This window comes from Triticum dicoccoides, chromosome 7B, assembly GCF_002162155.2.
Source record: "Triticum dicoccoides isolate Atlit2015 ecotype Zavitan chromosome 7B, WEW_v2.0, whole genome shotgun sequence".
Lineage (NCBI taxonomy): Eukaryota > Viridiplantae > Streptophyta > Magnoliopsida > Poales > Poaceae > Triticum > Triticum dicoccoides.
The window spans coordinates 720,500,530-720,516,256 of NC_041393.1; the positions used below are offsets into that span (position 1 = coordinate 720,500,530).

The 15,727-nt window shown below is 44.8% G+C and overlaps 1 protein-coding gene across 1 annotated transcript; it reads right to left on the reverse strand.

The window, feature by feature from the left end:
- Positions 1-4,193: 4,193 nt before the first annotated feature.
- On the reverse strand, positions 4,194-11,946 carry LOC119335192 (probable transcriptional regulator SLK2). Its single transcript, XM_037607360.1, has 10 exons — positions 11,829-11,946; positions 9,336-10,151; positions 9,128-9,256; positions 8,689-8,737; positions 7,667-7,881; positions 7,453-7,521; positions 6,240-6,340; positions 5,985-6,078; positions 5,765-5,834; positions 4,194-5,493 (listed from the first exon to the last, which is right to left on the reverse strand). The coding sequence occupies exons 2-10, from the start codon at positions 10,047-10,049 to the stop codon at positions 4,511-4,513; spliced, it is 2,424 nt and encodes an 807-aa protein (XP_037463257.1). The 5' UTR covers positions 10,050-10,151; positions 11,829-11,946; the 3' UTR covers positions 4,194-4,510.
- Between the last annotated feature and the right edge of the window lie 3,781 nt (positions 11,947-15,727).

Here is a 15,727-nt window from a genome sequence, read left to right on the forward strand (position 1 = left end):
CAGCAGCTAAATAGGTCAGTTTATCCATTGCTGCCCTAAGAAGTTCCATCGCACAATCATATGCAATTGGATTTGCATCACCAAGTTTTACAACCTCTAAAGCATGTGTATAAAAATTTGAATGTCTGAATGGTATGGAATTGGCTGAAATCTTGTCTCTTTGTAGGTGTGACAAGTGGGTTGGAAGTATATCTCTTGCATGTTTTGTCCACCTTTTGAGGATATGCTTTGATGGAATTTTGTCTATACCCAAGAAATCAAGAACCTGCAATACAATTTTAAATTGTTGAGTATATACGGTTTTTTGAAGCAAGCCTGAACACTGATCCTACAATTTTTGTCTCAATATGGTGATTCTGTACCTTAACTGAATGGCAGCGTACAGTCCTGTGCGCTTGAAGTTACCACATTCACATGAGAGTTCTTCATCCTCAGCGACGACATGCACTATGTAGTATGTACAGTACTCTGCACCACTTCTCGTATCTCTTTGGGTGGTACCGGTGTAAGTAATATTTCGAACCATTTTTAACTTCTATTCTGTATTGTCCTGCTTCATACAGGATCTCACCAAAATTCTCAAACATAGCTCGAGTGTAGATCTTGCTAGCGTGGAACTCCAATGGTGTGTTCACCTTGTACATAAAAATTTTATTTGTTAGTTTCTAGCAAGATTCATAAAGCTTAAATTACAAGTACTAATATTAAATGCAGTAACGAAGCAACTCACTATCTTTGGTCGTCGCTCTTCATAGTTATCATTTGCCTCTCAATCAAAAAGAAACCTCATATATTGCCTTCATATGTGCATGGGGCAGTTTGCTGGCACATATCCTTTTAAATTGTTCAGTGCATTTTCACGAAACCATTGCAGCAAACTGGATAATAAATCTATTTCGAACTCACTGAGCATCCACATACTATCTCTTGCATACATTTGGTTCTCTCGACGTTGAGCCTACTTTTTCCGTATCTTATTCCCAATCCAATTTCCCACGAATATAGGTTATAGAAGTCGTAAGCCTCTCCCAATGAACCCAAGTTGTATCCAACAGCTGGTACTACAACGGTATCTGTTCTCTTTTCCGCATATCCTCTTAGGCCTCGTTTGGTTACCCGAGATCCCGGGGGGATCCCCGTCGAAATCCAGGGCGCATGGCCCGCGCGGCAATTCAGCCCGTGGAAAACGATCGCGCTATTTGGCCGCTCACCGCCGGAGGGCTTTCTGGCCCGATCCATGTCGTTTCCCTGGGAGAGCAATCCATGGCTCGAGGGGTCTGGGAGAAAATCCACGTGTTGGCTTCTCTCACGCGATCGAGCTCCACCTAGCGAGCTGGAGCGTTTCCCCTGCGTCTACGAGCCACCAAATGGTGTAATATAAATTAGGAAAATGCTCCCTGTGCGGGAAGGGAATCTCATCTGCCCTTGAAAATCCCCTGGCTGGGGTTTGCTACCCTGGTTTTGTTTACCTTGCTGCCAAATTTGCTACCCTTAATGTTTTCTCAAGGGCACATGCTCTTCCAGCACAAGGTGGACGCTCGAGAGGGGCTCGCCCAATATGAACCCTGCATCATTAATACTGAATCAATCTTGAGGGTAAAGGGTTGCCATCCTTTTACTAAAGAATGCAAATTTTACACGTGAGCAACATGTAATACATCAATACATTTGGAGATTTTAAATTATTCAGGTATGTGATACAATACTAGCTTCAGAGTCGAGTATGTACAGAGACAAACTGATGTTTGCCTTCTTTTTCGTCAGGTATGTGGAGACCCTTGCAAATACATTTTGAGAAGTACTTCGGTACAACCCCCCTCCCCCAATAAACGTAGAAGGGGTAGTATTGTCCATACTAAATTATGTATTTGTGTACCCGCCGTCCGTTGTAGGGCCGGCCGGCCGTGTACGCCCCGCCCCGTACGCCCGGGTCATACGCATACCGTGCGGTTCGGTAGTGCGACCGGGAAAGGGGAAAAACGACACCTCACCCCGACACCCCATCCCCACGTACGAAACCCTAGCGGCATCAACGCCGCCGTCGTCCACCGCCGTCACGACGTCGGGCGGCGTCCGTAGTCACCCACGCGCCGTGTCACCGGTGTGGCATGAAACCGACACCCCATCCCCGCCTAGGAAACCCTAGCGGCATCAACGCCGCCGTGGTCCACCGCCGTCACGACGTCGACCCCGACGTGCCCGTCTAGTCACGAGCACCGACGGCGTCCGTAGTCACCCACACGCCGTGTCGCCGGTGAAACGCCCAACGCTCCTGCGTCAACGTTCTGTCCTGGTAGGCGCCCTCCACGACGTGGGTGGCAACAGCGCATCGGCGTCGACCCAAGGCGAGGACCCCTCTACGGCGCACAGTAGGTTCTCTGGCTCTTTTTTTTTCTTTTTGATTTGTCCATTGCATTTTTTTATGCAAAATGATTCCCTACTTAGCTAAATAAGAGAGGAGAGTAGTGACTTCGTAATGACCTCATAATGATTTTATATGTTCAAATTTGTATGCATGCCACATAGTCATGTCAGTGTTGACGAATTTACTGTATTCGCGATGATGTTGTGGAATGTTGGCATTGATCTCACACCTTATTTGTATGTGCATAGATGGAGCAAGTAACCGGATACGCTAGTGATGATTCCGGTAGCGATAATGGATCCTCGTCATTGAATGCGAACCAGCCTTCCGGAGACAACTATATGAGTCAGGATGAATCGTACAGTGGTAATGTAAGTGCCTTCAATGTTGATCAAAACATATTGAATACAAACTAGTTATTTGTCACTTACATGTCCTTTTAAATTTGTACAGCTACATGGCAATGATGACGATGAGGAATATGATATAGATGAACAATTTTATACAGATAGTGTGAGTCAGGTATGTTGAAAAAATTGTAGGGCAATGATTGACATTAAAATTGTATGACCACTTATTTTACTTTACATGTGCACAGATAAATGCTAATGATGACAATGAGCGTAATAATATAGATGATGACAATGCCGAGAGCGAGGTCGATGCATCTCGTAGTGGGAGCGGTAGCCAAGTAAGTTCTTTACATTATTTATGGTTAGTAACAATACAAGAACAAATTGACATGCAAGGTTATATGTCATATTTTGCAGGGAGGTGTTGATGGTCCTAGCGGGAACGATGAGAAGAGCGATGATGATTAGTTTGACCTTGACATGTGCTATGATGAATATCAGCAAGAGTCACTTGATAGGCATTGGGCAGTGATGGTAAAGACATTCAGATCATTAGACGAGGTGCACACGTTCTACAACAAGCACGCGAGAGAACGTGGGTTCAGCATCAGGAAGGACTCGCTAAAACGTTCAAAGGATCACGCAAGGACTGTGCGCTTGAGGAGGTATCTTTGTTCCGCCGCAGGAAAACGATAGGTCAAGTTCTGTACCATGGAAGGCTGGACCCGCAGGCTTAGACCGGAGAGTCGATTCTTATGCGAAACCCATTTGACAGTTAAGCTTGATAAAAAGCTCAATCTTTGGTATGTCAGCAGTTTCTCTGATGATCACAGCCACACTCTTGCACGACCGGACAAAGTCCCTTTCCTCCGATCTCATAATCAGATCAAAGCATTTGAGAGAGCTGAGATCTTAGCTATGGCTGGAGCTGGGATAAGAAAATATATCATTTTTGACAACATCGTTAGCAGGTATGGATCCTATGCAAAGTCACCATTTCAGAGGACAAAGTTGTATAACATGTGCTATAGGGAGAAGATGTAATTGCTTGCACAAGATGATGCTGATACTGCCATAGGAATCATGTTGACCAGAAAGGACAGAGATCCAGACTTCTTCTTTGAGCACACAGTTGACGCTGAAGGCAGGCTCCAAAACCTGTTCTAGTGTGATTTGCAGTCACGCCGGGATTATCTAGACTATGGTGATGTTGTCGTCTTCGACAGCACATACAAGATGAACAGGACAGCACATACAAGATGAACAGGTACGTTTATCCTCTGCTTCTGCATCCTTGCAGGGGTCATTCTGATCTTCTTTGTATCGTTCCCGATACTGCAGTCATGGCTCCAATTTAGGAAGACCAAACAAGAATTTTAAGTCCATCTGTCCATGGTGTGCAAATTTTTAGTTTAAAAAAGAGGTGATTCAAAGTTTAAACAAGAGGCGATTCAAATTGAAAACCGACAAGGGAAGAAGAGAGCATATTTTCTTCCGAGGGCCACAAGAAAATCAGCAAGAATGCAGCACAATGACAACACACAGCATGACATCCCTTAGTTAATAACACTGGATTGCACTGCACTGCTCTCAACTTTCCCAGCCAGATCCCTCACACTCACACAACTGAAGGTTCAATCAGTGCATGATCATCAGAAACTGTTCCGGTCAGCGACACGAAAGCTCAAAAGAAAAAGAAGAAAACCTCCGAATAACTTGCGGCGATTTTACATCAAGCACGACTCAGGGAGTAGAGAGAAACTTTAGGTTGAGAGATTTAGCAGTCCCTCCGTCACATGTTCCACGAGTAGGCACCGCCACCCTGCTGCTCCCCCATGAACAGCCCGCTCTCCGCGAGTTCGCTGCTGATGAGATGGTCGAGCTCGTCCTCCTCGTGCATGGACTCCGCCGCCTTGGGACTCGCTGGGTTGCCGCCGGAAGCGGCCACGCCGGCAGCCGGGTTGCTGCTCACCGACTTGAAACTGCTGCATCGTTGGACGATGCCGGCTCCACTGTTGATCAGATTGCTGGGCCCTGTCGTACCCGTTGGAGCGGCGCCCTTCACGGCTCCGTTATTCATGTGATGTGCCTGGTCTCCACTAGCAGGGTTGTTGGTGATCACGGGTCCCGACACGCTAGGAGGCTGCTGCTGCTGCTGCGCCATTACACGGCTGTTGCTACTCTTGGCTTCTTGCAGCAGCTGCTGGATGAGGTGCTGCTGGTACTGTGTGCTCGCACCAGCCCCGAAACTGTTCTGCTGATGCTGGGGCATGGCTTGCTGAAACGACATGGGATGCTGCTGGAACTGCCCGAGCTGACCTGCACGGAAAGATCTGGACACTTCCAGCTGAACGCCATTGTGCATTCCTGTAGGACCTTTGAACATACTCGATGCCTCGTGCTGAAGCAAGCTCTGGTTCGCGCTCGAGCTCCTGAGCATGTTCTGGTAATTGTTTAGCGCCGCAGTGTTCTGCGATGCCTCCTGCTGAAGCTGGTTTGCGCTTGAGCTTCTAAGCATGTTCTGGTAATTGTTTAGTGCCGTGGCATTCTGTGACGCCTCCTGCTGAAGCAAACCCTGGTTTGCACTTGAGCTTCTCAGCATATTCTGGTAGTTATTTTGTGCCACGGCATTCTGCGGACTGCTACAAATGGTTCCGACACCTGGGGCCTCGTTATTCCCATGGGTGCTAATTTCTGTGTTGGCCCCCTTTTCCTCATGCATGTTCTGCATTGTAAGCTTTGGCCCATTTTGTCTGGGATAGTTCTTCAGGCTCTCTGTAGTTACAGGCAAACCATTAACCAATTTACACCAGACATCACTTGGTCGAAACAGGAAGAGCTGAGCATCAGAACATTGCTGAATCTTCTAGGGAAAAAGATCGGCTGTTTTTTAAAGAAGTGAACACAAATAGTATGCCTAGTTCTACAGTCTGATGCAAACTACATACAAATCATTGGTCATGAAGAAACTGTTTTACAAAAATATAATTCAGCACCCAGGTGAACACTTAAGATGATGCTGATTGGTGAATGTGCATGGTCATACCTATAGGGCCAAGCTTGTTCTTGTGGCTGAAATCAATCAAGTCCTTCATGTTATTCACCACCTCTGATATCTGAGAAGAGCACACAAGCAATCAACACACTGTAGACAGAATCATATAAGGGAAAGAAGCATCCAATATAACTAAGTAAAAGATCAAAGTAATTTTCAGATAATATCGAGGGAAGAGATGGATAAATACTACAAAGGGGACTCTAATTACCTGCAAGCACCGAACATATCTTTTAGAAAGCCCATGTTCATTTAAGCTGTGGTGGTCTAGATTTTTCGCTAGTTGTTGTGATGCTGACGCAAACCTTTGAGAACAACCAAAAAAAATTCATCACATTGATTAGAATATAACAGAAAGCTAGCTCTTATACAGAATGAAATACATACGTCTGTGATTTATAATGCCAAAAGGAACTGTAAGAAGCAAATGAATTTTACACTAGCAATGCATGCTAGGTTTACTAACATGTTGCAAATGGCTTGTGCGTCATTGGTCGATACCCCAGCAGGCCCACTTTCAGTGGCAGCAGCTTGATACTTCTGGGCAATTTGAAGCAGATGATTAACCTGGTAAAACAGAAGCATGTACGTAAGAAAATATAAAGGTGCCAAAATTAAACCATATATAGTTTGCAGACTGGTCTTTCATAATTTCCTGCAACTGGAAAGCAGAAGCTACACTATAGAAGACTAAAATTGCCAAAATATAAGCTTTAAAGTAACAAAGATGTGGTATCCACACTTAGAACCTTGAAGCAGCAGGTGAGGAGAAGAAAAACAGTTTCACTATGCTAAACAACTTAATTTCCTCAAAACATACACAAAACAAGAAATAGCTTCTGCCAATAATGATTCCAAATTTCAGCAGCCATAACACACTAAATTCATGTAGTCAATAAATATAAAAAAAAATACACAGAGCCTGTTCTGCAACAAAGAACCAGTACTCTTAAACAGCTGGTTGAAAACACGCCTGTCTTGGCTCGTTCTCGTCAGTACTACCAAGCATTTCACTAATTAGAATCTGGCGCTATTAGCTCAACATATATAATGGTAACTATTTAGTAAGTTAACAAAATGCAATATGGAGGTATACCACCCATGGTATGATTGTTTTGCACAAAATCTTAGAGAAGAAACAATACCAGATTACCAGTATCTTGTAGCATAGAAATGGCACACACACGCAAAAAACTCATCTTGGCCACATAGATTAATTTGGCCATATGAAAACCATATTAACATTCTGCAGACCAGAGCAAACAAAAGCTGCTAGTAATACATGGGATTTCCGGAGAAGAAACCAGCTCATTCTACAAAGAACTCTTCGACTTCCTTCGTTATTTCTGACATTAGTTCATCCTTGTAATCCTCAAACGAGCCATCATATTTATTCACTGTGCCATCCTCCACAACCCATATCTGGCTCATGGCTAACCAAGACCACACCTCCAGTGAATTCATCCAGAGCGACTACCAGAGCATCAATACTTTGCATGTCCAAGTGATTTGTAGACTTGTCCAGCAGGAGAATGTGAGGGTGTGATTATCACACAGATTCAGATTTATAATTAGGTACACATTTGCTACTTGCTACATAAGTAAAATATATATATACAAAAATGTCAAAGAAAAGAACAGAAGATTTCCAAATGCGCAAAACAGGAAGTGTCTAATACCTGCGGTGCTAGAAACCTGCGAGTGACATACTCATCATGCCGTCGTGAACAGAACTCCCAAGACATAATCTGCATAGGCGGCAATCAGCAGATAAGAATGGTCCTTCCTTGGACCTCATTTGTAACATCCAGATGCTCACTAATGGTCCACAAAATAAGGCACCCAAGACATGGGTGCCAGGGCATGGGCAAGCTACTACATCTAGCAACATACCTTTAGTTCCGGAGTGAATATTATTCTCAGTTGGCCCTCGTGCGTAACATGTAGATAATCATAGATGCTCTTCTGAACAACTTTAGTATGCTCCAGGAGAAGTAATCCATTGGGCAATCGGAATTCATTGGGCATGTCAAGGAATAGATATTCATCTACAACACCATGGTCAAATCGAATTTGACAGAGTCTAGGAAGTATTTCGTAGGTAGCCTCTGTAAGATGGACATAAGAAATGAAAAGGAGTAAGCTCAAAGAGATACATTTTGATATAAATACAGAAAATTAACTAACATATGTACAAATTAAAATACAAGTTAGGCCGCTGGTATACTTCCGATTTGAACCGTCCACAAATATTTTTATACTATATTAACAGCCTCCCGATTACTACTTAATTTTTTTGCAAAAAAAATATTACTAAATTTTTAGCCTACAAACTTCTTTTTGCTTAGGAGTTGTTTATGGCAGAAATAAGTCTAAGAATACCTAAAAAAATTAGGTGATTTATATTTTAGATATGACTTTCTTCATATGTGAGCATATACTATACAAAACATACGATATGTAAATGCACATTTCGCACGCACATGTGTGTTTTCTAGTCTAAGAGAACAACACATTGAAGGAGCAAAACAGAAAGAGCCCGAAAAAGAGATGTGAAGGTGTTCACCAAAAACAGGTGGAGCGAAGTGCAGGACTACATAAACAAAACGTTGCTGTAGAAGAAATGCAATGCTAAAACCACACACTGCAACACTACCATCTTTCCAAGAGTGTGTTTTTCATTCGTGAATGTGTCCCACAATTCCTTATAGGTGTTATGTGCAGCTAAAGAAAACTATAGCATGCTTGAGTAACACAACCTATATAAGTTATCATGCTTAACTGTTTTCGCATGAACTACAAGAATACTGAATTCGGTGATTATTACAGAATAAACCCATATAAGAGATCAGCATTCATTTTCCAGAAGCATCCATGGAGAAGGATTGAGCAAACTTAGTAAGAAATCAACTTACCATATCCTTTCCCAGTATGTGTATTACAAATATCACAACGCCATGTATCCTGCAACAAGGAGAAATATGACCATGTGATAGATGATTTCATAGGTATCATGTAACATCAAAGGATAACTACCCTTGCTATTGACCATATATGCAGACTAGAGACAGAATCAGCTTTAACAGCTTACAATGAATTCATTACATGGAACATATTTTACAATCATATTAATTATTGCATGACAGATTACAATAGCCATTGCCGGCTACAATACAAGTATAGTGTTCCTCACTACCAACAAAGATACTTGATAATCAAACAGTGTTCAATGATCCAATGAGACCATTAAAGAGATGTTAAATAACTTTATTTTGAACATCGATATGAAAGTGATGTTGACATGGCAACTTTCAAGTATTCGAAGGAAATTTCAGGTGAAGACTGTTAACTAACCTGAGCTGTCTGTGGAATAGCAAGCGGAGAATTCCCTCTTTTTTCATATGACGACACACACCATCTTTCTCTTGCTTGTGGTGCAAAATATTCATCAATAAGCTTCCTCCAGTATGTTATGGGATTATTCTACAAGACAGTATGTGAGTAACTGATCTTTCAATGGCTCATGTCTTCTAATCAATGTATATATTGAAGAGACTCTCACCTCTGGACGCTGACGCTTATGATACAAATACTGCATTAACCTACGAGAACAAAGCCCGCTCTCGACAGGTGTCCTAACACGCCCAGGTAGTTGCATCCCAGGCTGTGCTAGCGGCGGCCTCAACTGCGGCTGTCGAGGTATGCCAACTTGAGATTGCTGGATGTGAGGAAACTGTTGCGACAACTGATGCTGCTGTAGATGCTGAATATGTGCCAGTTTCTGCTGCCGGATTAACGCTTGAAGCTGTGGATTATGTTGGCCCTGGAAATGAAGAGAACTCTGGCCTTGGAGCAGCTGCTGAATCAAATGCTGTTGCAGGATATCATCTTGCCTAATATCAACCCTTGGCTTCTTCTGACCATGAAATGAACCATCAGCCTCAATCCCAGGCTGTGATGTTGCACTAGATGATCTCCGCTTCTGCATCTGCTCTTGAGGTGGACTTTGCTGCATGGTAGACCCATCAATGACTGACGAACCAGATATGTTATTGGATGAAAATGACATCGGTGAGGAAGGAAGGCGCATGAATGAATCAGCATTCATGCTCGTACTATGCTGAAACTGGGCACCTCCAGAGAGTGATGAGTTGCCATCGGTAACCAAAGAGCTAACACCAATACTTGGCCCAGAGGAATTTGCAGAACTAACTGGAATGCTACCATTCATGTCCCTGGGAACAAGTCCAAGATTGAAGTGTGGAGCCACAGACATGGAGATCAGCAGTGTTGCAACTCAACCATCACCTTGAAGAATCTTGCTTATTGGCAAAGAACACCACTTGATGGGTGCTACTGAGGATACTCGGATATTTAGCTGGAAAATTAAAAAGTGTGATTATCAGTAAATACTTGGAAGCCATGCAAGACAGCAAGGAAGCTGTCAACATAAAAAATTCTCAAAGCAGTCAGTCTATGAACCAACAGCTAGACAATGTCCTGATTCTAAATTTTAGATCTCAACACTAGAACAGCCGCCCTGATGCAGAGGCCGGGGGTCATCCTCCTTTTCTAAAAAAGAAAACACTAGAGCAGCCTTGTGTTCTCCGTACATCAGATATCAAACTAGCTGACGTAAAAATGAAGTGTTGATCAGAGCTAACAGGTGAAATACAATAATTTGAACTTCCAGAAGGAATTCTAATTATGCAACCAATTTCAAACAATTCATAGAAGAACAATAGTAGACATAAAACAAGGCAGAAGAAAGATGAAAAATACAAAATTCTTAAATTTGAGCTACAAACCGACCCACAGATACAAAGAAACCCAGCAATGCACAAAACAAAAGAACAACAAACAGTTTAAGTGGCATCTACAGGACGATCAAGTTCACCACAGGGTCAGTCTAATGAACAGAAATTTACCTAGCCGGAGAATCATATGAAATTCAGAAGACATAGTTTTATCGTGCAGCAGAGAAAGGAACATTGATTATTATTATTTTTTCAGATGTGATCGAAAGTCACTAGGAATTCAAATCACTAACCAAGAACCATGAAAGACGGCAAAAAGGCTGTCCAATATCCGTCTGGACATCGAAGTTAGCTCGTCCTACGGCTTACTAAATTCAACCAACGGGGATCAAAAGTTACTGCATTTTTAGTTTCTGCAATCAACTGGTGGACTCTAAGGCTAGACATTTCTAACACCAGAGGTGATCCTTCTGCTTTTTCGGTCTATATCAGCTTTCACCAAGAACTAGTGACCGACTGCCAAGACTATAATCTTCCGGATCAAGCTAAGGAAACAAAATTTAACACAAACATTCACACTCACAACCTACCACTAACTGACAACACTCCGTGGCATAATGCACATAAAAAAACTAGAATTTCTTTTAGAAAGGGGGGATATGAGCCCCCAACAGCTAAAGTGCTAGAATAAGAATCTTCTACCAACACCTTGAAGAATCTTGCTTATTGGCATCAAGCTTATAGGAAACTAAAATTAACACCGTGATGGAATGCACATAAAAAAAAACTACTATTTAAAAAAAAGAGGGATTTGAGAACAAGAAGCACACAAGAGACAGATCCCTCCAGCAGGCTAAAGTGCTGCAACAAGAATCTCCTGCCACACAACAACATAAGCTACAGATAATGAACGGGAAACAGCCTCGCCCCCTCTACCAACTCTACCGTCCGCGCTGAGCGGGCCGGCGGAGCAGGACGTACGGAAAAATCCCCAAATCTTTCCTCCCGGAGCCGCCGCGGGTAAAGTAAAACCCTAGCCTTGCTCGCCCGGCGCGGACGCAACCCACCACGACAGAGGGGAAAGGAGAGGGCGGGGGACCCCCGAGCAAAATCCGCCCGGCGGCCGGCCGGAGCTGCATTGGGGGCGCCGGGACCCCTCTCCCCGGGCCCAAGAAACGGAAAAAAGAAGCTCCCCCGGGACGCCCGAGCACGGACGAACCCCCGCGGGAGGAGGAGCGCGGGTGGGGAGGCCGTCGCTGCGTCGGAGCGGCGGCCGAGGAGCGGAGAAAGGGCATCACCTTCGCCGGCGTCGGAGCGGTGGCTGCTCCAGTCGCTCCTCCTCTGCTTCAGTTCGTTCCTCGCCTTGCCTGGGTCTGCGAGACGGGTGGGCGACCGGCCGGGACCCCGACCCGGCCCGCTTTGACCGCCCTTGAAGCGCCCCGGGCCGTCGGATCGGGATCGCTCGCGCGTGGGGGGCCGCGTGCGCGGCGCGGCGGGATTGGGCCCGCGGCCCAGGTGTCAGCGGCGCGGGTCGCCTCGGCGGTGGCGGAGGGGGCCGCGCGCACGTGGAGCGTGGCGCCGACACGCGGGCTCCCCCGACGTGGCCCCACCTTCCGGTGAGCGGAGGCGTGAGCGCGGGTCAGAGGACCGGTGTAAGTTTTTCTCCTTTTTAAAAAAAAAACAGGACCGGTGTAAGTTTACTGTAGCTTGGTCCCCGTGCAGCAGTTATTTCCTCAATCAATAAGGGCATCTCCAACAGTTGTATGATCATCGTTGTAAAGTTGCCATGTAGACTATTTTGATGACATGGCACATAATAAAAGAAGAGAGAGAATGAAACCGTATGAACCTGAAGCAACGCTCCGTGCTAAGCTCCGAGGCAAGTCTGTTCATTTCTTCAACATTTAGTGGACCCACCTAGTTATTTAACATACACCTCATTGAAGAGTCTGTATGATGTGCTGTTGGCTGTTGACGTGGACACTTATACCAACCATTGTACATACAAACTATTGCAGATGCTCTAAGGCCAACTCCACCGCACGACCCCAAACGGACGGCCGGTTTGACCGAATTTTGTCCCTTTGGGGCGGCAATGGGTTCGCCCATGTCCGCGTCTGTTCATGGGTCATGGGTGCGCCCAGCGCGTGGCCACACCCCAAATCTTGTCCGTGTTGGACGTGTTTAAGAAAAACATAAAAACATAAATAAAATGACTTAAAAAGTAAATTAACGCAGTTTTAAAAACTTAAAACTTAAGTTAGGTCCATGCCACAAAACGGCCCAGTTTCATGTCCAACTTGACATAATTAAACATGAAAAAGAAAATAAAAAACAGCGGCCGCCGCCGGCGCGCTCCTGCTTGTGCCCGTCGATGTTGTCGTCGTCGCCGTCTTCAGTGGCCGCCGGTGTCGTCGTCATCGCTGACGAGGTCGACGTAGGCCGGCGGCGCCTAGAGGTGGGACGGCGGCGCGTGGTACACAGGGGCGGCCTGGAAGGCCGGAGGTGCCTGCACCACCTCCTCCCATGGCGAAGCCTCCCGCTCCGGTGACCGCGGCGGCGTGGGGCACCAATTCACGGTTCTGGAGCCGCCATATCTTCTCCGGACGGCGTGTGATGTCCCTGCTTTAACAAAGCCCTCATTTAGGTAGTTTTATTTTTACTTGGTCCAAAGACTTCTTTCACTTAACCGCGAAGGCCTGCCACATGGGTACGGCAGTTGAGTTGTGACGCCCCCGATTCGACCGTACACTAATCATACACACAAATGTGTGCGATCAAAATCAGGGACTCACGGGAAGATATCACAGCACAACTCTAGACACAATTTAAAATAATACAAGCCTCGAGGGCTCGAATACAAGCTCGATACACAAACGTCAGTGGAAGCAACAATATCTGAGTACAGACATAAGTTAAACAAGGATGCCTTAAGAAGGCAAACACAAAAGCAACAATGATCGAAGAGGCAAGGCCTCCTGCCTGGGACCTCCTAAACTACTCCTGGTCGTCGGTGGTCTCCACATAGTATCATCCATCGGTGGTGGCATCTGGCTCCAGGGATACACCGTCTGGTTGCATTAAACAAAAAGAAGAAAGAAGGGGGAAAAGGGGTAGCAAAGCAACTGTGAGTACTCATCCAAAGTACTCGCAAGCAACAGATCTATACTAAGTATGCATTGGTATCAAATGGAAGGTTTGTATCTGTGGACTGAACTGCAGAATGACAGAATAGAGGGGGAAGGTTGCTACCTCTTGAGCATGCGTTGGTCTTTCCCTTGAAGAGGAAAGGGTGATGCAGCAAAGTAGCGTAAGTATTTCCCTCAGTTTTTGAGAACTAAGGTATCAATCCAGTAGGAGGCTCCTCACAAGTCCCTCGCACCTACACAAACAAACAGGAACCTTGCAACCAACGCGATAAAGGGGTTGTCAATCCCTTCACGGCCACTTGCGATAGTGAGATCTGATAGAGATAATATGATAAGATAAATATTTTTGGTATTTTTATGATATAGATTGAAAAGTAAAGATTGCAAAATAAAGTAGATTGGAAACTTATATGATAGAGAATAGACCCGGGGGCCATAGGTTTCACTAGTGGCTTCTCTAAAGATAGCATAATTATTACGGTGGGTGAACAATTACTGTCGAGCAATTGATAGAAAAGTGCATAGTTATGAGAATATCTAGGCATGATCATGTATATAGGCATCACGTCCGCAACAAGTAGACCGACTCCTGCCTGCATCTACTATTATTACTCCACACATCGACCACTATCCAGCATGCATCTAGAGTATTAAGTTCATAAGAACAGAGTAACGCATTAAGCAAGATGACATGATGTAGAGGGATAAACTCAATCAATATGATATAAACCCGATCTTTTTATCGTCGATGGCAACAATACAATACGTGCCTTGCTTCCCCTGCTGTCACTGGGAAAGGACACTGCAAGATTGAACCCAAAGCTAAGCACTTCTCCCATTGCAAGAAAGATCAATCTAGTAGGCCAAACCAAGCTGATAATTCGAAGACACTTGCAAAGATAACCAATCATACATAAAAGAATTCAGAGGAGATTCAAATATTTCTCATAGATAAACTTGATCATAAACCCACAATTCATCGAATCTCGACAAACACACCGCAAAAAGAGTTACATCGAATAGATCTCCAAGAAGATCAAGGAGAACTTTGTATTGAGATTCAAAGAGAGAGAAGAAGCCGTCTAGCTAATAGCTATGGACCTGAAGGTCTATGGTAAACTACTCACAACTCATCGGAGAGGCCTTGGTGATGATGTAGAGGCCCTCCGTGATCGATTCCCCCTCCGGCGGAGCGCCAAAAAAGGCTCCAAGATGGGATCTCATGGGTATAGAAGGTTGTGGCGGTGGAAATAGTTTCTCGTGGTGCTCCTGGATGGTCTCTGGGTACGTAGATATATATAGGAGAAGGAAGTCGGTCAGGGGAGCCACGAGGGGCCCACGAGGCAGCCCCCCCTAGGGCGTGCCTTGCACCCTCGTGGACGCCTCGGCTGCTTCTTGACGTCCACTCCAAGTCTCCTGGATTGCGTTTGTTCCAAAAAGATCACTCCTGAAACACTGAAATAGACAAAAAACAGCAATTCGGGCTGGGCCTCCGATTAGTAGGTTAGTCCCAAAAATGATATAAAAGTGTCTAGTAAAGCCCATAAACATCCAAAACGGGTAATATAATAGCATGGAACGATAAAAAATTATAGATACGCTGGAGACGTATCAAAGGCCTAGCCTATCAGAGACTAGCATCTTCAAGCAGCTCCAAGCATCTTGCAACATGTAGAAGAGTAAAGAGTAGCATTTTAATATTAAACAAGCATGTTGTAACATTAACACCCAGAGATTCTTCCTCAACTCCCTACAAGAATGCAATCCCGGAGCCACACATCTGAAGTATCCATTTCTAGATATATAAGATCAGGATACAAGTCTAAAGGTCCATTAACGTGGACACGGCTATTGATAGATAATCTTCCCTGCAGGGGTGCACCACGTTTTCCAACACGCTTGATTACTCTGGTCGGACACACTTTTCTGAGTCAATGACCGGCCTCGGAAGATCAACACGTCGCAACCCTACCTAGGCTCAACACAGAGGTCCCCGCCTATCTACATCCTAAGAACTCCGGGGTCTTGGGACATCGCCCGCAACACTC

Bases quoted from the DNA above. Each gene is read 5' to 3' on its own strand.
- LOC119335192 (XM_037607360.1), bottom strand. From the start codon at position 10,049: ATGTCTGTGGCTCCACACTTCAATCTTGGACTTGTTCCCAGGGACATG. The intron at 7,882-8,688 runs GTAAGTTGATTT...TCCATCTTACAG, and splicing joins ACATACTGGGAAAGGATATG to AGGCTACCTACGAAATACTT. The intron at 5,494-5,764 runs GTATGACCATGC...CTGTAACTACAG, and splicing joins GAACAAGCTTGGCCCTATAG to AGAGCCTGAAGAACTATCCC.